Source organism: Curcuma longa, chromosome 5, assembly GCF_044706935.1.
Source record: "Curcuma longa cultivar G26 ecotype Majalengka, Jawa Barat chromosome 5, ITB_CL_G26_1.1, whole genome shotgun sequence".
NCBI classification, from domain to species: Eukaryota; Viridiplantae; Streptophyta; class Magnoliopsida; order Zingiberales; family Zingiberaceae; genus Curcuma; species Curcuma longa.
Window position 1 is genome coordinate 8,111,923 of NC_133865.1, and position 22,742 is coordinate 8,134,664.

The 22,742-nt window shown below is 39.7% G+C and overlaps 5 protein-coding genes across 8 annotated transcripts; 4 read left to right on the forward strand and 1 right to left on the reverse strand.

Moving 5' to 3' along the window:
• The first annotated feature begins 892 nt into the window (after positions 1–892).
• On the forward strand, positions 893–3,170 carry LOC141829531 (putative WRKY transcription factor 21). 4 transcript variants are annotated; one of them, XM_074717021.1, is made up of 4 exons: positions 893–979; positions 1,355–2,212; positions 2,277–2,402; positions 2,760–3,170. In XM_074717021.1, the coding sequence occupies exons 2-4, from the start codon at positions 1,464–1,466 to the stop codon at positions 2,902–2,904; spliced, it is 1,020 nt and encodes a 339-aa protein (XP_074573122.1). In that variant the 5' UTR covers positions 893–979; positions 1,355–1,463; the 3' UTR covers positions 2,905–3,170. The 4 variants fall into 4 exon arrangements, with proteins under 4 accessions (XP_074573122.1, XP_074573124.1, XP_074573125.1 ...); XM_074717023.1 differs by having other exon boundaries at positions 1,417–2,212; XM_074717024.1 differs by having other exon boundaries at positions 1,422–2,212.
• Positions 3,171–4,224: 1,054 nt separating this feature from the next.
• On the forward strand, positions 4,225–8,706 carry LOC141830208 (protein WVD2-like 2). Its single transcript, XM_074717692.1, has 8 exons — positions 4,225–4,372; positions 5,191–5,238; positions 5,905–6,619; positions 7,045–7,136; positions 7,211–7,304; positions 7,397–7,468; positions 7,628–7,738; positions 8,464–8,706. Exons 3-8 carry the CDS (start codon positions 5,909–5,911, stop codon positions 8,590–8,592), a joined length of 1,209 nt encoding a protein of 402 aa, XP_074573793.1. The 5' UTR covers positions 4,225–4,372; positions 5,191–5,238; positions 5,905–5,908; the 3' UTR covers positions 8,593–8,706.
• A 1,278-nt stretch (positions 8,707–9,984) lies between these two features.
• On the forward strand, positions 9,985–16,863 carry LOC141829427 (magnesium transporter MRS2-A, chloroplastic-like). The gene is made up of 13 exons (XM_074716889.1): positions 9,985–10,622; positions 11,366–11,438; positions 11,990–12,060; positions 12,303–12,388; positions 12,485–12,575; positions 12,987–13,055; positions 13,657–13,737; positions 13,805–13,970; positions 14,855–14,900; positions 15,639–15,719; positions 16,210–16,292; positions 16,499–16,542; positions 16,675–16,863. The coding sequence occupies exons 1-13, from the start codon at positions 10,233–10,235 to the stop codon at positions 16,768–16,770; spliced, it is 1,377 nt and encodes a 458-aa protein (XP_074572990.1). The 5' UTR covers positions 9,985–10,232; the 3' UTR covers positions 16,771–16,863.
• Positions 16,864–17,433: 570 nt separating this feature from the next.
• Positions 17,434–19,172, forward strand: LOC141829218 (pentatricopeptide repeat-containing protein At1g59720, chloroplastic/mitochondrial). Its single transcript, XM_074716635.1, has one exon. The coding sequence runs from the start codon at positions 17,510–17,512 to the stop codon at positions 19,154–19,156; it is 1,647 nt and encodes a 548-aa protein (XP_074572736.1). The 5' UTR covers positions 17,434–17,509; the 3' UTR covers positions 19,157–19,172.
• Positions 19,173–19,652: 480 nt separating this feature from the next.
• Positions 19,653–22,108, reverse strand: LOC141829802 (oryzain alpha chain-like). Its single transcript, XM_074717308.1, has 4 exons — positions 21,588–22,108; positions 20,803–21,038; positions 20,563–20,703; positions 19,653–19,898 (listed from the first exon to the last, which is right to left on the reverse strand). The coding sequence occupies exons 1-4, from the start codon at positions 22,069–22,071 to the stop codon at positions 19,653–19,655; spliced, it is 1,107 nt and encodes a 368-aa protein (XP_074573409.1). The 5' UTR covers positions 22,072–22,108.
• Positions 22,109–22,742: the final 634 nt, after the last annotated feature.

Here is a 22,742-nt window from a genome sequence, read left to right on the forward strand (position 1 = left end):
CTAATCAGTAGTACTATTCTTTTTGTTGGACCCACCATCCCATGAACTAATGGGGTTATTCTGCGCACCTGTTTCCTGCGCGACGCCAAATCTATCGTTCATCACCGATCGCACGCCGCATTTGACCATCCAAAATTGGGAATGTACAGTACTCTACCCCTCGACCCCTGTCGCTGCCGCAGCTCTCGCCGCGCCGTCCGACCACCGTCGACCGTCGGATCGGGCCCGATCGACGCGCCACTCATCGGTGCGTCTGTTGACGTCGGATTCCGACCGGATTGTGATCAGAATCTGACGCAATTTGGTCGGAAACTGACGTAATTTGGCCGGAATCACGCTTGACAGTGGCGGCTCGGATTCCGACCAAATCGCGATCGGTCTCCGGTTGCGATTTGGCCAAATTGATCGATTTGGCCGCCAGTGGTCGCGCGCTGGATTCGACGGTTTCCGATCGAATTCGTCGGATTCCGACCACAATCCGGTACGAATCCGACGCCGGCCGATGCGCCGGCGAGTGTCACGTCGATCAGGGCCGGTCCAGCGATGGCGGTCGGAGGTGGCCAGATGGCGCAGCGAGGGCAGCTGGAAGCGGCGAGGGTCGGATGTGTCGCGCACGGGATCGCGCATCAGGACTATATATATATATATATATATATATATATATATCAGGACTATATATATATTGTAATTAATTTTAAAATAAGGGACTCTCTTTTTCCATTTTTACCCCCATAATATTTAGTTTGGTTTTGTAAAGTAGGGCTTATGAGTTTTGTTGGAAGTTTATGCAAAATGCAATTTTTGAGAGGACAGAAATGAGAATTTCATCTCTTGACTCCGAACTGTGATATTTATTATTTTACTTGCAGAAGAGATTTCCAAACCTCTTCGTCGTTGCTTCCCTTCGCATCTTCCGATCCCGGGGACGAAATCGCTAGTCCAGCACGCCATCATCGACAATCTAGGGTTCCTTCCCGAGGTCCGTTCTCTCATCTCAGCCGCCGTCACCTCCTCCGCTGTTCCGACGCGGTCGCTCGATTTTTGTTTTTATTTATTTTTGGTCAGTATTCGGCCAATCTATGAAATCTTCTTGTTTCAGCTTCAGTCTTTGTTCAAAATCTAACCTTGGTGCTTTTTTTGAGTAGCTTGTGCTTCGGGGATCGTCCTAAACTTGCTTATTTTCCTCGTTTTGCTCTTTCTTCTCGTGTTGTAATTTGCTTCCCGGTTCTGTTTTGGTAGCTCATGTCTGCAATTGCTCGCGTAGGGTTAAAATTGTCGAACTTTACGCAACTCTTTCCTAATTTATGATGTTTAATTCTTGTCGATGAGAACAACCCAACATTTTTTCCTGTAGAACAATTTATTTGGAGTCCTTTTTGATGAATCTGCAATTTGGGGCATTTCGGATGTTCCTAGGGCAGAGAGGATGGGGCTTTCGGATGATTTAGTGCTGTGATTTTGAGATGGAAGAAGTGGAGAAAGCTAACAGAGCTGCAGTGCAGAGCTGCATCAGAGCCTTAGGTCTTCTTTCTCAGCCTAAAGATCATGTCCAATCTGGAGACCTTTTGGTAGAGACTGGTGAAGCTGTTTCCAGATTCAAGAGGTTGGTCTCTTTGCTTAACAACAGTGTTGGCCATGGCAGAGTTAGGGTTGTTAAAAAATCCCCACCCATCTCCAATCACAAGATCTTCTCAGACAATCATTTTCCTTCCAAAATGGACCTTGCTTCCAACCCACTCCAACACCTCCCAAGAAATGCTTTGGAGAACAAAATCCAAGTATTGGATTCAAGCGCTAAGATCCCACTTCAAATTTCACAAAGGAGCTTTACTGAGAGCCAACTTGGGGTACAAGCATCATCATCATCAAGTCAGTACCAATTCGTTCGGAATGACCCAAAGTTCCAATTTGGTCATCAGATGAGCCTTCAGCCTGACATATTTAGGAGAAGCCACAGTGCTATAAACCTCAAGTTTGAGAACTCAAGCTGCACGCCCTATGTGTCAACTACCAGATCTTTCTTGTCGTCTCTAAGTATGGATGGAAGTGTAGCCAGCTTGGATGGCAAGTCAGCGTTCCGTTTAATTGGTGGACCGGCATCATCTGACACAGCTAACCTCCACCCTCCTCTCAAGAGGAAATGCATATGTAGAGGGGAGGATGGAAATGGCAAATGTGCTTCTACTGGCAGATGTCATTGTGTAAAAAAGAGGTAGGGCTGCTATCGACTCCATAATTATTCGAATCAGATTTTAATTATAGATGCCTTTCTGCAGGAAGCTGAGGCAAAAGAGAACCATTAAGGTACCCGCTATCAGTAACAAACCGGCTGATATCCCTCCCGATGAATATTCATGGAGAAAATATGGGCAAAAGCCAATCAAAGGCTCTCCTCATCCTAGGTATTCTTGTACTCGCAATGATAATCTTATTACTAGTTTGTATATCTCTTTGTTTGCTAATGATAAATCAGTTGCCATTGCATTCCACTTATTCCATCTGCTCCTACCAATTTGTGACCAGTGTTGAAAGGCTGAACTTAAATATTCTTCTATGCTTTATTTGTTTTCTATGTTCTTACGAAAGCTTAAGAACAAATTATGCACACTGTTTTTCTCGCTGATAACTTCTTATGCCAATCTTGTGGGAAAGAATAGCTTGTCAGATTCCAGTGTCTGATAGGCATATTTATATATATTTTGACTAAAACTGAAAGAACTGAAAACAAAGAACTAATGTCAAAAAAAAAAATTATGCAGGGGATATTACAAATGTAGCAGCCAGAGGGGTTGCCCTGCAAGGAAACATGTCGAAAGGTGCTTAGAAGACCCTTCCATGCTCATTGTCACTTACGAAGGTGAGCATAATCATGCCAAGTTGCCGAGCCAGCCTGCTCAAACATAGAGTTTGTAAAGTTCTTACCTCTTGGAAGCCTGCCTGCTGATCATCATGGATGCTGCCTTCCTTTCCGGGTGATTTTTCAGCTATCCAAGGTATGGAGTGTGAGCTGTTGTCAGGTCGATCATCCATCATCTTTTCCGGCGACGAGGAAAATAGCAAGCAGATTTCCCTAGGTTCCATGTTTATTTACCTCACTGATACAGTGTTAATTTCAAGCATTCTGTTATGTGTATCATCCATCGCACGAGGTCAGAGTGTTCACAGTGGAACGAAAGTTAGAACGAAGTTAACAAAAAAACAGTGGATGGATTTCATATTGGTAGGGTTTGGAATGTTAGCTGATCAAAGTTGCACTTTCATTTCATGTTGGAAGTCCAGTCCATGAATGTTGTTATGTCAAACCACAAATTTTTGATCAATACTGAAACTGAAACGCTTGAAAATCCTGCCTTTTGTTCCTACTGATTGATCCAACTACTTGTATTATTCTTGATTATTGTTGCTACTGTTATTTTGTATGGAACTTAGTTGCTTTTTTTCCATTGAAACCCTAGGTCTATTCAAGATAATCATGAAAAGCTAGTGGATCCATACTAAAATTTGGAATAATGATTAGCATGAAAATTATCCATTCAATGCATAGATGTGGGTCCCATTGCATGTCAATCTTCATTGAGTTTATTAACCAATTTTTCATGTCAAAAAAATCCTTATGCGGAATATTTCTTCGTTTATTAACGAACTCAGTAAAAAAATGGAATCCGTCATCCTAGCGGTTCTACACGATCATATGTATGGAGATAAATCTGAAAGCGGTCATATATGAGGAGGTAAATCGAGAAGCTGCAATTGACTCTGTAGAGAGGTATTATCTCGATTTCGTCAAGATTCTATCCTTATCTACTATAGTAAATTTGTTTCGTAGTAACTAATTTAATTATGTCCTTGGGATTTCATTCATTAACGAACATTCATATTATTTAGTGGCTCGTGAGATCGATCGTGTGAGATCGTTGGAGTGACGGATTTCACTTTCGGAAGTGGCTAATGATGTGTTAATTGACGTGGGATCCGCTAGCTATTTTTCTATTAAAAGCCAGGTGCCTACGTTGGTGAGATGGTGCTAGTTTGACCAAGAGATGTGACTTGCTTAAACCGGGTCCAGTCGCGGTCCATTGATTCGGGTAAGCTCACGGATCCGGGCCCCCGGTTTTGTGGGCCACCACCTTATTATGGTTAACGGTGCCGTTAATCGAGGCGTTAAGGACGAGGGCGCCATAAATAGCGAAACAGAGCTCGACGACGCCACCGGCCGGAGGCTGTGCGAGGAAGCGAACGAGGGAAGGCGGTGGCCGTCGCGGCCGCTGCCAGTCGAAGGAGGCGAAGGAGGAATTGAACAGGGAGGAACGAATCGGATACGCGATCCCACGGCATTGATTTCAAACCTCCTGTTTTGCCTCTCTCTATCTCGGTTAGGTCTTAATCTTCTCAGTCGAAACTTTCGCGGTCACGCGTAAGTTTCAAATTGATATTTTACTTTGGTTCGGTTCTGCTCCTATTCTTTGTTCGTAAGCATATCGAATTTATTGTTTGTTTTCCTGTCCATTTCGCGATTTGAGGGGACGATCGTTGGAAACTTGGGCTTCTTTTTCACGCTGGATTGTTCTTTTGAACCCTTTTGACTAGATTTTATTAAATAAGTGAAGGATAATGTTCTAATTTTCATTCCACTACGATGGCGTGTTGCACAATCATTCCTGCCGTTGTTTTTAAAAAATCTCTCTTTTAGGTCTAATAAGGCGAGAAGGGTTTTGAGTGTTGTTACTTCCGTCTATTTTTCTACCTGTGGCTGTCTCTATCTCTTTGTTTGAAATTTTTTGCGTTACGCCATTGCTTTCACGGGCAGCATTTGCACGGGTGCCTTTCGCAAACGTTTACTTCTTGTAGAAATCAGCAAAATATATATAATCTTCTAAAAGAGCCCTGTAAAAATTAGAGGTCTTTGCCTCTTTGGTCTGATACATGATCTTTTAGGGCTCGGTGATCGGTATGGTATTCCATGAAATGATTAATTGCCCCAAGTCATGAAAATGAACAGGAAAAAGAAATAATTTTTGAAACCATCTTCTTTGAGGTGATTTGAGCTTGTTCAATTTATTAAAATCATATAAACGAATGCTTCAGGCAGGCATGGAATAGAGTAATTTAAATTATCATTCCCTACCTGCAACATAAAATTTGTTTTCTGCAGAACTCTGTGGAACTTATTCTGTAATGTTTTTGGCGTAGGTATTGCTTACTCTGCAGCATCAGCTTCTTCTGGTAATTCTTGGTAAGGTAAAATCTCTCTTCACTTATCTAAAAAATACTTTGCTTTACATCGAATGCAGTTTTCATGCATGTATTGTACTGCTTTACGAAGCTGTGATCTTTTCTCTCTCCTTTTTTTTAGGATTATACATATATGCTTTATTTACTATTAGAGTTCGTTTCTTTTCTTTTTCCTGCTTCAAGCCTTGGTTGTTGAAAGTTATAAATGCAATTGATAACCAATATGCTCACGAATTTACTTGTGCGATAAACTAAAACGTTTTTTAAAGATGAAGATGGGCATAACATTTCCTCTTTCAATCAAAGGCTTATTCAGAAGTAATATCAAAACGTCAACTTAATAGGAGATGCTGGATGGTGTGAAGATAGTGTTTTATTTGAGTTTCATGTTCTTTTTCCTTTTATATTTTTCCTCTAAACCAGTTTCTGAATTCCATTTGGTATTGCCTTGCAATTTGTTGGTTGATGTACCTAGACAAGGTATTGCCTAGATATCAAATTACTTTACTCAATTCACTTTTGTCGTCAATAGGAAATTATTGTATTTTTTGCTCTCTTCTTTTCAGTTGAATGTAACCTTGTTATGATTGACCTTTCTCTTAGCTATCTTTTCAGGATTGCCTCTTTGCAATCCTATTCACAAACTTTATCTATATGATTTATTTATTGCAGACAAATGGGTAAGGAATTTGCAGAAGCGATGGCTGCTTTTAGAGAACGAGAATCTCGTCGGCCACCCAAGAGCAATTTGGATCAAGTAGCTTATTCTAGCAAACCTTCTGCCATTCAAGAATTTAAAAAAGACACTAATGGCATAAAAGAGAATGAAAAATCTCATCAGGTGCACGAGGTGGTGGCTAAAGAAGATACGTTGATAACTACTGATAAAATATCTGAATTTCTTTGTTCACCCAAGATTAACTTCGATGAAGTGAATTCTAGTCAACCCTCTGCAACTCTAGAGTTAAACAAAGCCATTAACGGCATAAAAGACCATGAAAAATCCAATCAAGAACAAGAATTGTCTGGTAAGCAAGTTGCAGAAGTGGCTACTGATAGAAAACCAGAATCTCTTTGTGCACCCAAGAGTAACTCCAATCCAGATTCTAGCCAATTTCCTGAAACTCCAGAGTCGAACAATGCTATTCGTGATATAAAAGATAATGAAAATTTTGATCAAGAGGGGTCTGCAAATAAGCATACCACTCAGAAATCAAATCAGAAGCCAGCTGCATCAAAGTCAGATAATGCTGGAAAAGTACAATCTCACCACCTTGTTCCTCATCCTTGCACTTCCGCAGCTGAAAAGTGTCATGCTTCTGTTGCTGAAGTAACTGGAAACATATACGAACCTGAGATAGCAGCTAATTCAAACTTGGCAAACATGGTAAGGAACCCTTGCATGTGTTTGCTTCTCGTTTGAATTTTTTATTTTTCTTATCTTTGATACCAGATATTGTGCAAATATCTTCACTATCAACTCTGGTTCTTGAAGGCATTCATATCCATGACAAAATTACGTTGCACCATAATCTGTCATGTGACATACTGCACTTCTCCCATCTGCTGCTTCTTACTATGTCCTTGTCCCTGTATTTGGTTGAGAACGCTAAGATATTAACTTTTCATGTTGGACAATGGATATACTCTCTATATGGTATTCAAAGGGTCACAGATCTATGGTGTTTAGTGTCAAATTCAATTGTTTCATGTACTGGAAAGAATTTCAATTGTGTTTTCATCATCTACTTTTCACCACAATATAAAATTAATCAATCACAGAAGTATGAGTTTTTTTTGTTGTCAATGCAGAGTAATTCACCTCTTACACAAGGGAAAGCTCTGCAATCTGACAAGAAAATGCATTGTCATGACACTGACAATTCTCGCTCTGTTGCACATTCGTATCCTTCTGCTACTTCTATTTCTGACTTCGTCATTTAGAGTCCAATGTTAATTTTCCTCAACTATCTTATAGAACTGCAGCATCTGTCAGACCTTCGAAAAAAAGGACAACCATTGGAACTGCTCCTACCTTTAAATGTGGTGAGCGTGCCGAAAAGCGAAGAGAAGTACTATTTCTATCTGTTTAATGCACTTGATTGTTATCATGAAGCTTAAATCCAGATAATGTTTAAATCAATCCTCCTTTTTTTTTCTTCAGTACTACACAAAGTTAGAGAAGAAACGCCAGGGTATGGAAGCAGAGAGACTTCAAGTTGAGGCTAAAACAAAGGTTCATTTATGTTTTTGTTACTGTTGCATTTATTTTGGAATATTTTTATTGAAGGCAATACCAATACGCATTGTTAACTAGAAAAGAATTCATTAGCGAACATTGGATTTCAGTTGAAGTGGTGATGCATCATATATTCTGAACTCTTATATTTTCTAGGAAGAGCAAGAGGCCGCTCTTAAGGAATTCAGAAATACCTTGTTTATAAAAGCAAACCCCATACCTAGCTTCTACGAAACAGGTCCTCCACCCAGGGCTCAACTAAAGAAGGTATTCGTCTGAGCTTTCATTTAAAACAATGTTTATTACCATTTAGGTTTAGAATGTTAAAATCAAAGAAGTTAATGTCTTAATAGTGAATGCTAGCTTTTATGATGGTATTTTCACTATGCTAGTTGACAGAATCTTGCAGAGTTCATTGTGAATTTGATTAGCTTAATTTTCCTACCTTGCTTTTGTATTTTATTTAAGTGGACAGAAATATCTGCTGTTTGTTTAAATCCCAAATAGCTCGTGAATTAAAATCTCAACTTGCTAGTCAGGCTTTTTTTGCACGCCCAAACTGTGAACTAAAATCTTCATCAGAGAGGCATCTAGTTCCAGTTTTTTATGATCTAACTGGTGGTTTGGATTTTATAACTATGGTTTTGTCTATAATGAGCCATTTGGGTGCTTTGTTTATAACCTCACTAATTACATTTTCGGTCAAGATGCACAACTATATCATAGTTGAAAACTTTATGTTAGATCAAGTTCATTTTGAACTTGAAGATTAAGATCATTTGCATTCCAGAATAAATCCTTTGCTATAGATTGTTCATTTTGAACTACAAGATTAAGATCATTTGCATTACCAGCATGAATCCTTTTTAGCAAAAGCAAACCAAACAAACTATTCTCTATAAACGAAAAGGGACGTTCTTCGTTCTTCGATCTTCATTAGTGAATATTCAGAGTTCTCTCTTCACAGTTGAGCCATTTTGTTTGCACCCAAGGTACCTCCTACTCGTGCCAAGTCACCCAAGTTCACTCCAAGACGGAGTTTCACCGATGCCAATCCACTGCAAGGCGAAAAGTACGGTGGGACATGTGACCGACTTCATCGTCACAGTCTACGCCTTTGAAAAGCTTGCCTACTAGTCTGAAGGCTGTTCATGACAAAGGTCTCAAACCAAATGAGCTCTCCACTGTGCAAATGTAATCTTTCATCAGTTAATGTCATTTCATTTACACAGATAATAGTATGAATATGATATTTTTTTAAAATTTTTTTAATGATATTGGAAACTGAAAATTCATAAGAGATGAGATTGAGACTTAATGCTGTGAGGATTTCTGAAGGTGTTTGGTGCTGCAAATTATTCAAGTTATACATGTACACAGACATGGATTTAATTTATGTGAAATTATCTTATGCCTGGAGGTAAACTGTTTGCCTAATTGTGAATTTTCATTCTCTGAGGATATATCATTTTGTTATCAATTATTAATATTATTAAATTACTTGACAGAGAATGATAATGTGCTAGATTCTCTAGTATTCTTTGTTTTTTTTTTGGTTAATGTGATATTGTTACATTGCTAATATCATTTTACCTTCAATTAACATTATTCTCAGTTTCAAACAAGTGTTGTATTACGTTTGTATTATGTTTTTTCATTATTGAATAATACAATTATTATTATTTTGTATTATTTAAAAATACGATGATAATTTATTTTTTATTGATAAAAAGACATCTCTTTATTTTCAAATCAAAATCCTACTTCACTATTCTGTTATTTATATTAACTTCAAATATCCTATTTTGTTGTTGTTTAGTATTATTATTTTCTATCTAAATTTTAATTTCTGAATCAGTTGGACATGTTATAGCAATTACAGTTTCATAGATATTATAATACATCACATATATAATATTTAAAAATATTATATTATAGTTACGATTTGTATTTGCTACAAATATAAATAACCTATTCAAAAATATTTATACTATAGCCGTTATAATTTTGTAATTGTTACAACGTAGATTTAATTTTATTCATCTATCATTTACATTATAGCAGTTATAAAATCATAATTGTTATAATACGAATTTGATCTGTTCACGTAACATTCATGTTGTGTTTTGTAATTATTATAACGTGAATATTTTTAAATATTAAATAAAAATTTAGACGAGGATAATAATATAAAAAGAGAATATTTGGATAAATATAGACAGTGAGGTGCACTCTTTGATGATTTGAAAATAAACATGGGTCCCGAGACAATATCCTCCTCCATTTTGGTCACTATAATTTCTCAATTATCTCCTCGTAAGATTGATCATGTGGATCCACCACTGAGGTGACGAATTTTACTTTTTACAATAAAAAAAATGGGTCCTTTTATTTTTTGTATATATTTTCTAAAATTATAGACATCGAAATTACTTTTCTGAAAATTTCCCCTACTTATATTGACTCGAGTTAACTAGTTCTGGCCAGTTCGAGCCCCGCGATTGGTTCAGGTTTTGTCGATGGAGCTCCTCCACGCAAATTTGAAGCTTCGATTCCATGGCCGCGGTTTGCCTGGCTCTCGTTGCTCCTCCGCTCCGATCCGTCCTTGTTGGTGGATTCTTCGCTTCCCATCTCATCTTCCTCTGTGACGGCGACATCGATCGCGACGATTCCCGGATCAGATGCCTTCCTTTCGGATTCGGCGATCTCCGTCGATGAGGTGAAGTATCATTCCTTCACATGCTCCTCCTCCATCGCTCGAATGGCCGCCTCTTCCTCCTCCCTCTTTCTCCTCTTCTTGAATCTGCCTCATCTGCTTCAGCATCACCAAAGGCCTCATTGTCCTGCGCTGTGTCTTCATTCGAAGAACCCAACCAAGAGGGCGAAGCTTCGCTTCCCCGCTTCCCTTAACCCTATTCTTTCGCCGTTGAGGCAGAAGCTCACGCCGCCGAGGGCGGATGACGATGGTGCCGGGGCTGTCGCGCGGGAGGAACTGGACGAGTCAGAGTACTTGGCGGACGGTGGCGGCGGCAGTAACGGTGCGGGCCATGCCGTCGGGGTTCGCCCTCCTCGGCACGGATCTACGCGGCCTCGGAGGAGTTCGGGGTCTGTGGAGTTGATCTCGCTGGGGATCAAAGAGCCCGTCTACGAGGTAAATATGGCTTCAAAATGCATCGTTTGCTGATCCAGATGCCATACTGCTGTACGTTAACATCGCCGTTAATTTTAATGGATTGACGTAAATAAATAATATCAAGTTCTAATCTCACACCGCTCTTGTTGTCTGTAATTTTAACTTGTAGACAAATTTGTTGAAACCTTGATTACTAAACCCAAAATTTGAACAAGGAATTTCATATCTATGGACTGGTGTTAACTTATATTCATGAAAGATTTTTTTGCGATTCTCTTTGGTCATTTAGGTTCTTATGTAGTGTCTAAGCGGTTAGATAATCCCTCAAAATCGAAGACAATAGAGCTAGAGCTGCGTGGACATGTTTCCTCGCCCTCTTTTATTCACACTGAAGTTAATCAAATTGTGCCTGCATAATCGCAAAGATAAAGCTAGCATGGAGGGGCTTTCATGTGGAAATACACCCGGAGGCCCCTTTAATCGACACATGATTCTGCTTTTATATAGTCCTGGCTGTTCACAAGGATTAAATCAAATGGATCGTGTGATTGTGCAGGGCCTTCATTTTAGACTTTTCCTCTTGCAGTGTATGTACATGCTGCATGGAGACATCTCAGACTGATATCCGTTTTAATAATTTTATTGTGTTCCATGTATTTTGTAGCTCTTTGTTACTAACGCATCAATTATTGTTGTAAGGCTAGGCACATGCTTCATTGGAGTCTGGAGATATCTAATCTTTTAAAATTGGCTGGATTCAGGTGATAGAAGTAAAATCTGATGGAACAATGTCTGCAAAAAAGATTAGTCGGAGACAATTATTGAAGTCGAGTGGTATGTACCAAGTGATATTGCACTTTTTGAATTTCTTTTCTCCTCCTGGTTTGCCTCTTTGCCACATAGATAACCAGAAGCTTTTTACAGTGGAGAATGGTTTCATTTTATGAACTAATTATTTTTACCTTCATCGGTGCTTTTCAATTTCGTACTCGTGACTATTTTTTGATTAGTCAGAATTTGGACTTTCGAAGTTTCATTTACTTGGGAGTTAGGACACAAGCTCTCATACTTCTTTCACTTAATATCTTTTTCAATGAGCAATCATAATTTTCAGAGAGGACAAATTTTATTCACGAGAGCTCTGATTGTAAAATTGTCGCATCCTTTTTCCAAAAGCATATCAATCTACAAGCTCTTGGTTTAAGTATTTGTTGAGTACTTCTCCAGCATGTTATTTTGAATGGCAAATTCTGAAGATCACATGTTATGATAGATGCTATGGTGATTTTTGGTAATTCCACTACTGTCTATTCTAGGATTTTACCTTTTTTTTTTAATTTACACTTGATTAAGCATACAATGTTATTTTCTGCATGCAACTTTAGGTCTTCGGCCAAGAGATATCAGGAGTGTTGACCCATCATTGTGGTTGATGAACTCAATGCCTTCTTTGCTGGTAAATGTTTAAACTTCACTCTGAGTCCCTTCGCGTGATTTTTTTTTTCTGTGTGTATGTGTTTTAATTTTCACTCTAATTGTTGAGGAAATAACTGTTAATTTTTTGGAATTTCTAGCCAATTTTATGTGTGATCAAAGTTAATGCATATTTGGTATCTAGTCAGGACATGAAGAAAATATGAACAATATGCAACACTGCTAACTTCTTGTTGATTGTAGCATATTTTCTTTGTTTTCCAGGTAAGGGAACAGGCCATATTGTTGAATCTCGGGACCTTACGAGCAATTGCTATGCATGAATGTGTTCTTATATTCGACTATAACCGGTAAATATATCTAATTAGAATTTCTGCTTGCATAACATGGAATTATTCCCATCATTGCTGATAATTCATATATTTTCGTTTATGGATACAATACAGTAAAGGTGGAAAGAACTTTTTAAAGTCATTATTGCCTCGCTTAAATCCCAGAAACATGAACATCAGCTGTGCAATGCCTTTTTCCCTGGAGGTCATTAATATTCTCAAAAACCTTTTTTTATTTAGATTTCTATCAGAAAAATACTTGAGCTAAGTGGTTATGTTCCTTGTTTATTAATTTTATGTTGCTATATGTTTAGTAACTTTAGTTTGAAAGCCTATTGTAGACATTTATGGAGATAAAGCTCCTTATTTTATGGTTGAATCGTCACATATGTTTTTGTACTGGTGACAAATATGTTTTCTTACTGGTGACAATCATTTGAAGTTTGTTAAAGGAGAAGTCAGTACAAGAGAGAAACCAGGAGTGTTGTATTCGAAGACAAAGATTCCACCCTATTTTTTTTCTTTGCTGTCTTTGTGATTTGATGCTTCTAATTTTCAAACCTCAAAAGTCAGTTGGTCAAAGGATTAATCTAAATGTATCTAGTCTCTTGTGCAGGTTGTTGAAGCTGCATTACTCTCTCGCATACAAGGGTTGGAGGAGAAACTTATGGAGGTTGAACCCCATGTGAGTGTTAAAGCAAAAAGAATCATTTGATTTTGTGATAGTAATAGTGGATATGAATGATCTAGGTTTAGGGAATTCATGTATGTTCATTGATATTTCTATATGATTTTTGAAATTGGAGCCGAGTCATACATTAATGTGTTCAATGTTTGAACCCTCAAATTTTCATTTAATTCAAATACTACTTCCTCAGAGAACCTGTATTCTCCCTCACCACAAGTAGTGGTGGTAGTAGTAGTAGCAGTAGTCCAAAACTAAAAACACATTTTAGCTATGATGGCTTTGAAATTTAAGCTTTAAGTTGCTTCTCTTCTTATTCGTGAATGTAATTCTTCATTCTTTTGCTTACACCAGTACAACCTTAAATTTGGAAGACCAAAAATTAAAAGTGCACTTTAATTTCTGTGGCTCTGAAGTTTAAGATTTAAGTTGTTTCTCATCTTATTTTTGAGGCGTTTCTCTTCACTTTTTGCTCACTTGTGTGGCGTCCAGGATTATAATTTGATAACATCCTAAAGCTAAACTACATGTGTATTTATCCTGAATGGCATCAGTTTTTACATTTTGTATGGGTAGAATAAGCATTTGCTCATCTCTCCAGGTGGTGGCATTACTTCAAGTTCTACCCAACAAACTAACAGCTGATGTGCTAGAACAGCTTCGTCTCAGTAAACAAACCTTGGTATCACTATTTGTTGTTTCTCAAGCATTTGCTTTACAATGTAATCACATTGTCCTATGCCCGAAAGGTTGAGCTTGGCTCGAAGGCAGGCGCTTTAAAGCAGATGCTACTTGATCTTTTAGAGGACCCTGATGAGATACGACACATATGTATAATGGGATGGAAAAGTACAATCAAGCATCAAACTGGTGACGAGGAATGCTCCAATCTATGGGACAAACAGATTGCTGAAGGTATGCTATCTTATTTGTATTTGTCAATATCCTCCCTTTGGCTTTGAAGTTATCATAACTCTTACTATGAAATTGCAACTTAGCGGCAGCTCATAGTTGCTGCTGTATGTAAACACAAACTGAAACTGAATACTGTGTTGGTGAATATCCATTCATGCATTTTATGTCATACAAAATGAAGAAATAGGGGGGTATACGCTCCCAGAATGGAAATATTGGAATTTTATGTTCATGACAACAAACAAAAGCATAAAAATATTTATCCAATTTCTTAACATGCGCTGACATAGTAGATCAAAGAGTTTGCTATGAATCAACGAATGTACTACAATGCTAACAGTGTCTGTATTGCATCTGCTGCAAGCAGACGGGTATTGCATTCCAGGTCTAAAGTACAGTTCCATGCTAGAGTTTCGATCTCTAACCAAAATTGTTAGTTGTGATACCATACCATGTTGACAAACTCGGTAGGTTTCCATGCTTCAAATCATGCAAAAATTAACTCGAATGAGTTTGAATTTTATAATTTTCTTCTACTTCTGAATATAAAACTATAGTAATTAGAAAAACAATTGAATTAAAAGAAAAATATCAACAAATTGCACAAATATAGCAAAGAATTCAACTAATGATGATTATACCTTACATGTGGGTATCGGATGAGAGAATTGGCTCTTGGATGCTAGCATCGCATCAAAGTGAGTTGTGACTTATATTCACTCATTATATATGTTTGCTTGTTTTCCCCCAAAAAAAATTGTTTGGATGTTATCTCGGACTACATTTGATCGATTGACAAAAAGTACTATACATGCCACACAACAAAGGATGTTACATCACTTTCATAGTATAATCTTGTCCTGAGAATACCTTTTTATTTGTAGAAGAAGAAGAAGAGATTGAAATGCTCTTGGAGAATTATCTTCAAAGGTAATCTATGTTTAGAAAAAATCTTTTGTATATTTGAAATATCATGGGTTTGATGGATTTTTTGTTACCAGTGCAAAAATATGACAATTTGCTTTGTTGACTGTCCTAATAATTCTCTAAACTATTGCCTTGCAAATCCTATTAATTTTGTAACTGAAGCTAGTCATTCTCCGCATAGAGGTCTCTGCATAATGAAATAAGGTGGAGGTCAATCCCTGAGCTAAAATAGTGGGTTAAAGAGTAATGCATCTCTCACAATATCGGGGAGTGGGAACCAGACAGTTCCATGCTACGGCAATTGAAAGTTAAAACCACTAACAGCCTTGAAAAGACAGTTCCTGTAGAATGGTTAGCCAAAGAGAATAGTTAATTGGTGTTGAAGAAGGTTTTCCAAAGAGAATGATTAATGGATTCAAAGAATGCCCAGACAAGAGAATCGATAGCAGAAGATAAAAACCTGATGGCGACTTTCAGAATGCAATCATATTACTTGAAGAGTCACCAAAATGGTTTAGAGAAACAGGATTATTAGGACAGTCAACAAAGCAACCATACAAAGCGATAGGAATTGTAGAGTATTTTAGAGATTTGGAAGGCAAATTGGATTTGAGAATTGAGAGAATGCATGATCCCCTTTAATTTCCTTTAATATCTCATTAATACTTAGGTCTTTCATGGTATTATAATTTCAGAACTACTTAATTTGTCTAACTATTTGTGTATGTTTCACTTTTCTAGATGTGAATCGTGCCATGGGCAAGCAGAGAGACTTCTTGATTCTGCTAAAGAAATGGAAGATTCCATTTCTGTGAACTTAAGGTTTATATTTTCCATTTTATCTTTTCGATTTGACTAGATTAAGGCGTATTGCTAGTTTTTCTTGCTCCCTTGTTGCTTTATTAAAAAAAATGTCATCTCCACTTGCATATTTACTCTTTTAACTATTAATTCTCCATGAAGAAGTGAAGGATCTTAGAAGCTTTAGCTCAATTTAAGGACATTGCTTATGACTTCTCTACCAAGTTAGAAATTTTCGTGAGATTTAGAACATGCTTTACAAAGGCTAGATTTATTTGTGAAAAGACTTGCGAAATTGTATATGAAACATAAATTGTTTGTATACATTTTTATGTTGCTTGTATTTCTACTTCCCCTCCGCGTCACTTGTAGTAATTTGATAGAGATGCATATCAATTCCAGTTTTATCATCGTAAGCCAAAATGGAAAACTTTCAACAAAAATGATTTTTTTTTCTATCAAAAATCACTGTTGATTTTTATTAATCTATTTGTTGCTTTTATTAACTCAGTTCCCGTCGACTCGAAGTTAGTAGACTGGAGCTGCTTCTCCAGGTTGGAACATTCTGTGTATCGGTCGGTGCTTTAGTGGCAGGCAAGTTATATAGCATGTTCAACTGCATTCCACGTTTTTTGATCATGAGATAACACATTGATCATTTTTCTTATTCATGAAAATAAATAAACCGTTAGAGTTCCTATGGATGAATTTTGTATCAACATATTGTAGATGGAAGATTTTTGATAGCATATTGTAATTGTGGAAGCTTTCTATGTTCTCATTGTTTGGCGCATTTGCAGGAATATTTGGCATGAACTTGAAGTCCTACCTTGAGGAGAAACTGGTATGATTCTCTGCCTAATCCTGAAAATTCGTTTCATTTACCCTTTTCTTTGTCGATCGATTGCATTCGGATGGCACAGAAATATTTGGATATTGAACACATTTTCATTGCCCCACTGATAACTTGGAACAGTGTGCATTTTGGCTGACGACGTCTGGGATAATAATTGGAGCAGTGGCTGCATTTTTCATTGTTTACTCCTACCTCAAATCTAGAAGAGTATTGTAACCTTAACGATTTTTCAGTCGATTTTTCTTGTATAGCATGTTATTTTTCCATACATAAGCTTGCTAAAATGGAAATTCCAAACAACTTCGTTTATTTATTTATTCTTTAGATTATTTCGAAGATAGTTATTTAGAAAAATAAAATAAAATAAAATACCTTATATCCAGCAAAACAATAGGATTATTTTTAGATAGCATTGATGATGTATTTGATTACAAAAATACCTTATTTACTCCTTATAAAGGCCATACAAAATAAATACTTATAATTCTGAGATAAAGTCTTGAATAATTGCCTACTTACGAAATATAATGAGAAATATTTTATTCGATACAAAACTATTCCTCATCTATGTTCTATCTAGAAATCAAATACAAGTGCAGTAGTGAATCATATATATAAATAACCAAATTAAGAAATACTTGTCCTATCATTATATGCTTTTTACTAACTTTATTAAAATATTAAAAATCATTTTACCTAAGATTATAGATGGACAATTTCTTCATTAAAAATTTTGATACTTGATTTGTTTATCAATAGATAACATATGACTAATCAAATAAATATGTTTATAGATTCAGATAAATTTATTAATAAATTAAGTTAAAGATACGAAGATTAACACGGCTGGATTTTATCTTCCCAAACATTGTTCGTGCCTCTTGTCGTCCACACAATCCAAATCCAAAAACCTCAATTTCTTTCTCGTTATGTCGCCACTCCGACGTCGCCGACCATGTCCTCCGCCGCTCTCTTCTCCGCGCTCCCTCCGCCGCCCGCTGTCCCCGACCACCGCCCTCCTACTGCTGATGTCGGCGCCGCCGCCACCTCATCCTCATGGAACGCCATAATCCGCACCTGCGCTCGCTCCCCGGACCGCAAGCCCCTCGCCCTCGCGCTCTACCGCCGGATGCTCCTCTCCGCCCTCCCCGACAACTACACATTCCCCGCCGTCCTCACTGCCTGCGCCTTCCTCTCCGCCTTCCCTGAGGGCTCCCAGATTCACGCCCACCTACTCAAGCTAGGCTTCGCCTCCGACCTCTACGCCATCAACAGCCTCATCCACTTCTACGCCTCCTGCGGCCGCATGCCCCTCGCCCGCCACCTCTTCGACGCCATGCCCCGCCGCTCCCGAGTCTCCTGGAACGTCGCCATCGACGGCTACGTCGCCAACGGCGACCACGACGCCGCCCTCGACCTCTTCAGCGCGATGCAGCGCCAGCACATCGCCCCTGATCAGTACACTCTTCAGAGCTTGATCGGCGCCTGCGCCGGCGTCGCTTCCCTCTCCTTGGGGCTGTGGGTTCACGCACTAGCGTTGAGGAGGCAAGGTGGGAAGCTCGCCGTCGCCGTCGCCGACGACGTCTTGATTAACAACTCGTTGATCGATCTGTATTCCAAATGCGGATCGATTACTCTCGCCCAGCAGGTGTTCGACAGCATGCCCACCCGAGACCTCGCCTCCTGGAACGCGATGATTCAAGGGTTCGCGACGCACGGCCGCGTCGCCCAGTGCTTCGAGGTTTTCGATCGATTGATGGCGGAGGAGAAACTGAGGCCGAATGCGATCACCTTCGTCGGAATTCTGAGCGCGTGCAATCACGGCGGATTGGTGAAGCAGGGGCGGAGGTACTTCGACTTGATGGCGGCGGAGTTCGGAATCGCACCCCGGATCGAGCACTACGGCTGCTTGGTGGACCTCCTCGCCCGCGCCGGCCGCATCGGCGAGGCCCTCGACCTCGTCGCCGCCATGCCCTGCAAGCCCGACGCCGTGATCTGGCGGAGTCTCCTCGACGCCTGCAGCAAGCGAAACGCCGGCGTGCAGATCAGCGAGTCGGTGGCCCGGAAAGCCCTCGAATCCACCGACGACGACGCCAGTGGCATCTACGTGCTGCTCTCCCGAGTCTACGCCTCGGCCAACCGTTGGAACGACGTGGGCGCCGTCCGCCGTATGCTGGCTAGGAAGGATCCGGGCTGCAGCGCGATCGAAACGAGCGGCGGGGCGACGCATCAGTTCGTCGCCGGCGACACGTCCCACCCGCGGGCAGCAGAGATCTACAATAAGCTCCGAGAGGTGGAGGGGAGGCTAATGGCGGCGGGTTACGCCCCGGACGCAGCGCAGGCGGCGACGGTGGCGGAGGGGGCGGCGGCGAGGGCGGCGGCATTAAGGTTGCACAGCGAGCGGCTGGCGATCGCATTGGGGCTGCTGGAGGCGGAGGCCGGCGAGCCGATCCGGGTGATGAAGAACTTGAGGATGTGCGGGGACTGCCACGCCATGATCAAGCTCGTCTCCAAGGTTTACGGAGTGGTCATCGTGGTGAGAGATCGCATCAGGTTCCATGAGTTCAAAAACGGATCCTGTTCTTGTAACGATTACTGGTGACCCGCCCGAATTTAACTTGCCCTTTTTTTTCCTAAAAAAGAAACAGTTCATAATATAGCCAAATCTTCAGTTCATTGCAAATAAGTTACGAGGAAATGGAGGCGATTTATTTATAGCCTAGTTAAATCCAAGATCTAATTAGTCCATGATCTTGGAGCATATAGAATATAAGCGTACAAGGTCTTCTTAATCGTTGATCCACTCTCATGCACTGCTCTTCAGAACCTCTGAACCAGTGGACTGGACTCCCTCTGTCAATCAAATCAAGCAGACAAGTTAGACGAAAGAATTGCTTTAGCACGGTAAGAATAATGATAGATAGTATGAAAAATTGTAGTATGAATGTAGCATGATACACTCAATGCAAATAGGTCCCATTGACATGCAGTGGAACCCATATCCATGCATTGAGTGTGTCATGAATTCATGCTACAATTTTCATGCTACCTATCATTACTCGCACTGTAATGTGCATCAGAAAAGTTACAGGCGTAGTTTACAAGTGCTCAGGATATACTACCATGAGAGTCGACTGCTTTACTGGGTACGAAGCTTGCATTGCGATACCACATCTGCCGGTAGCGGACTCGATGTTCCGTTCCAGTAGAAAGTACCCTTCAATTCCCCATTTGTCACCCCATGAGTTCTTCACAATCCAGTAGTCCTTGCCGTCCTCAGTGCCATAACCTACTGCAGTCGCAGAGTGATCTAGTGAAGTTCCACAATCTCCAGTGAATACTCCCTGTGAAACAAATGAAGAGCATGAAATCATTGTGCTTTTTAACAGGAAAGGAATCAGTAGAAAGGGAGATCGACTCAAGCTTGATTAGAGTCACTATCAATATATGGGCTCAACATAAACACTATCTATTCTACGAGGATGGATCTAAATCCTTTTTTTTTTTTTGTGCAAGAACTGAATTATAATATCAAGTCATACAATTGGATGTATCATGAAGGCATTCAGGAAGAGCAACATATTTTATGTTATGGCATATGCATCTACTGGCACTTAAATATTTGCAGCACATACAATATTAATGCTCATAAGTAAACTATTTGTATAGGGTAGTAACCTTCGCAGCTTATTAAACTGATATTATTATCTTTAGCAACGACAAGAAAATCAAGAATGTGGGAAGAAAACACATCAATGTTATGATGACCCACCAAAGTATTATCACCAAATTGAATATAATTTTCTACTGTATGTCAAAAAAGGACAATAAACACATCATGGGCCACCTAAAGGTTCCCGTTTAAACATATTCCTTAATTAAACAATATGTTGAAATACTCACCATGTATGATGACAAACGCCAACAAAAGTTTTGTGAATAAAATAGTGACTGCATGATTCAAATGGGTATAATTCCAGAAATTTAATTATCTGTATGAATCTTTACCGACGCATACAACTGGAAATCGCTGCCAGTAGCATCAATAGCAACACTAACTGGTTGATTGGCCACAGCCTTCTGGAGAGACTTCTCATCATTTTTAGGAACATCTTCATAAGAGTCAATTGACACAACATGAGCAGTTTCCTGCATGAGAAAGGCAGGCACCAAGGTTATAAGGACATTCACTATCTAAAGACTTTAAAATGGCATCTTTTAATTGCAAATGTTCAGTCCATAGATCACCTTGTTAGTGTCACAAGTTGAATTTACACCCGTGTACGGGTAATCCTCATCACTGTCAATGCCGCCATTTTTTATGATGAACTCAAACGCATAATCCATGAGTCCAACATTGCAGCCCTGGTGGTAGGAGGTATCGCAGTCCACCAATTCCTGTTCCGATAGCGAAATCAGGTCACCCGTGACGATTTGGTTGATGCCTTCCACGGCAGCAATTGTTGAGAATGCCCAGCTGCTACCTGTAACCACCAACAAAGCCATAATCAGCATACTTGTTGAAATCATTATACCTTGCTTTGTCGTCATTATCAGTTTAGCTTGCCATAACTTGTTAGTAATTGATCACGAACTTATGATTTCATCTCAAAGGAAACTTTTCAAGTAGAGATCTACTTATTTCTTTACGGTGCTAGTAGGAAGTAAAAAGGTTTACAATTGGGAAAACGAATCACAATAATATGATTGGATCTCAAGAAAAAAAATCATGGGTGGTGATGATCAGACTATGACACTAGCAGTAGATAGATTTCTAGATCCAGCAAGACTCCTACCAAATAGAGGCAAAAAAGAGTATAGAAGCAGATCCCCGAGCCAATAACTCTAAACAGCACCCCCTTTTGTCAAAAGTCAGACAATAGGAGAAGAAAAAACGATCTGGAAAAAGTTTTAATCAAACAAAAGCAAGAGATCTAACTTTATTATCACTGATTACACAATAACAATCAGTATTACTTAACTTCTAAGATTAAAAAAAATAATTGAAGTCAACGAAGGAAGAAATCGCTCACCGCAGTCGCCCTGATCCTTAATGGCGGCAACGGCGCCCTTGTATCTCCAGTCGATGGAATCGGGCAGAGAGTCCCCTTCTCTCAGCTGATACCGACCGTTGTTTTCCCCGCCAGCGGGCCTCCTCCGCCGGGAGAAGTTCCCGAGATACCTGGCTCGGTACTCCTCGTTGGTGAGGTCGCCGAACCGGTTCATCGCGAGCCGAAAGGAGTGCTCCCCGAGGTCGGCCGCCGCGTTGTGCTTGTCCACGAACCTGAGGTTGTCCTTGAAGACCTCGAAGCGGTCGGCATCCAGATCGAGGGCGTTCTGGATGGGGCGATGCTTAGCCCTCCACTCCAGGTAGAGCAGTCTCACCTCCTCCTCGCTGCGGCCCGGCACGGCCCGATCTTGCTCGGCGAGGGTGAGGACGTCCAGATCGGCGACGGCGAAGCCGGCCGCGAGGCCAGAGGCTAAGAGGAGGAGGGCGAAGGCAACGGCGGAAGCCATGAGTGGAAAGAGAAGAGGAGAAAGCGGAGATGCCTTGTTGTTGATGGAAAAGGCTTTTTTATACAAAACGAGCATGTGCATCCCTAGGGATTAGGGAAGGGAAGGGAAGGGAAGAAGAAAAAAAAAGAAAAGGCGAGCCCTGACAATACGCAGCGACGCCGCCATGGAAGACGGGCAAGGCCTCGGCCGATTTGCGATCCGCCGTCGTCCAGATGCAAGAGGTGAAGAGGCGACGGAAGGAAAGTGGTTCCGTCCGATAAGAAAATGAACTAAATTTGAATCTATCCTTTAGAATATCATCAGCGCGCGAAGTAAGAAGATAATGAATATTTATACATTTATGAGAGTTAATTAAATAATAAAAAAAAAAGTTGAATAGGAACGTGATGAATTTGGAAGGCAGGATTTATTTTGACACAAAAATCAAATGGGCGTCTGGTCCGTTTATTTTTCAAAAAACAGTCAAATAGATGCACAGTTTGACTGTAGAAGCTAGTTATTTAGTAATTTCTATGCCGCGTAATAATTATCGAGTAATTTTATAATATATAAAAGTTATTAAATAGTTACAAATTTAAAAGTTATCTAGTAGCTATTATAAAATATTTATATTAAATTTATAATTTATAATTTATAATGTGTAAAAATTATTCGATAATTAATATAATGTA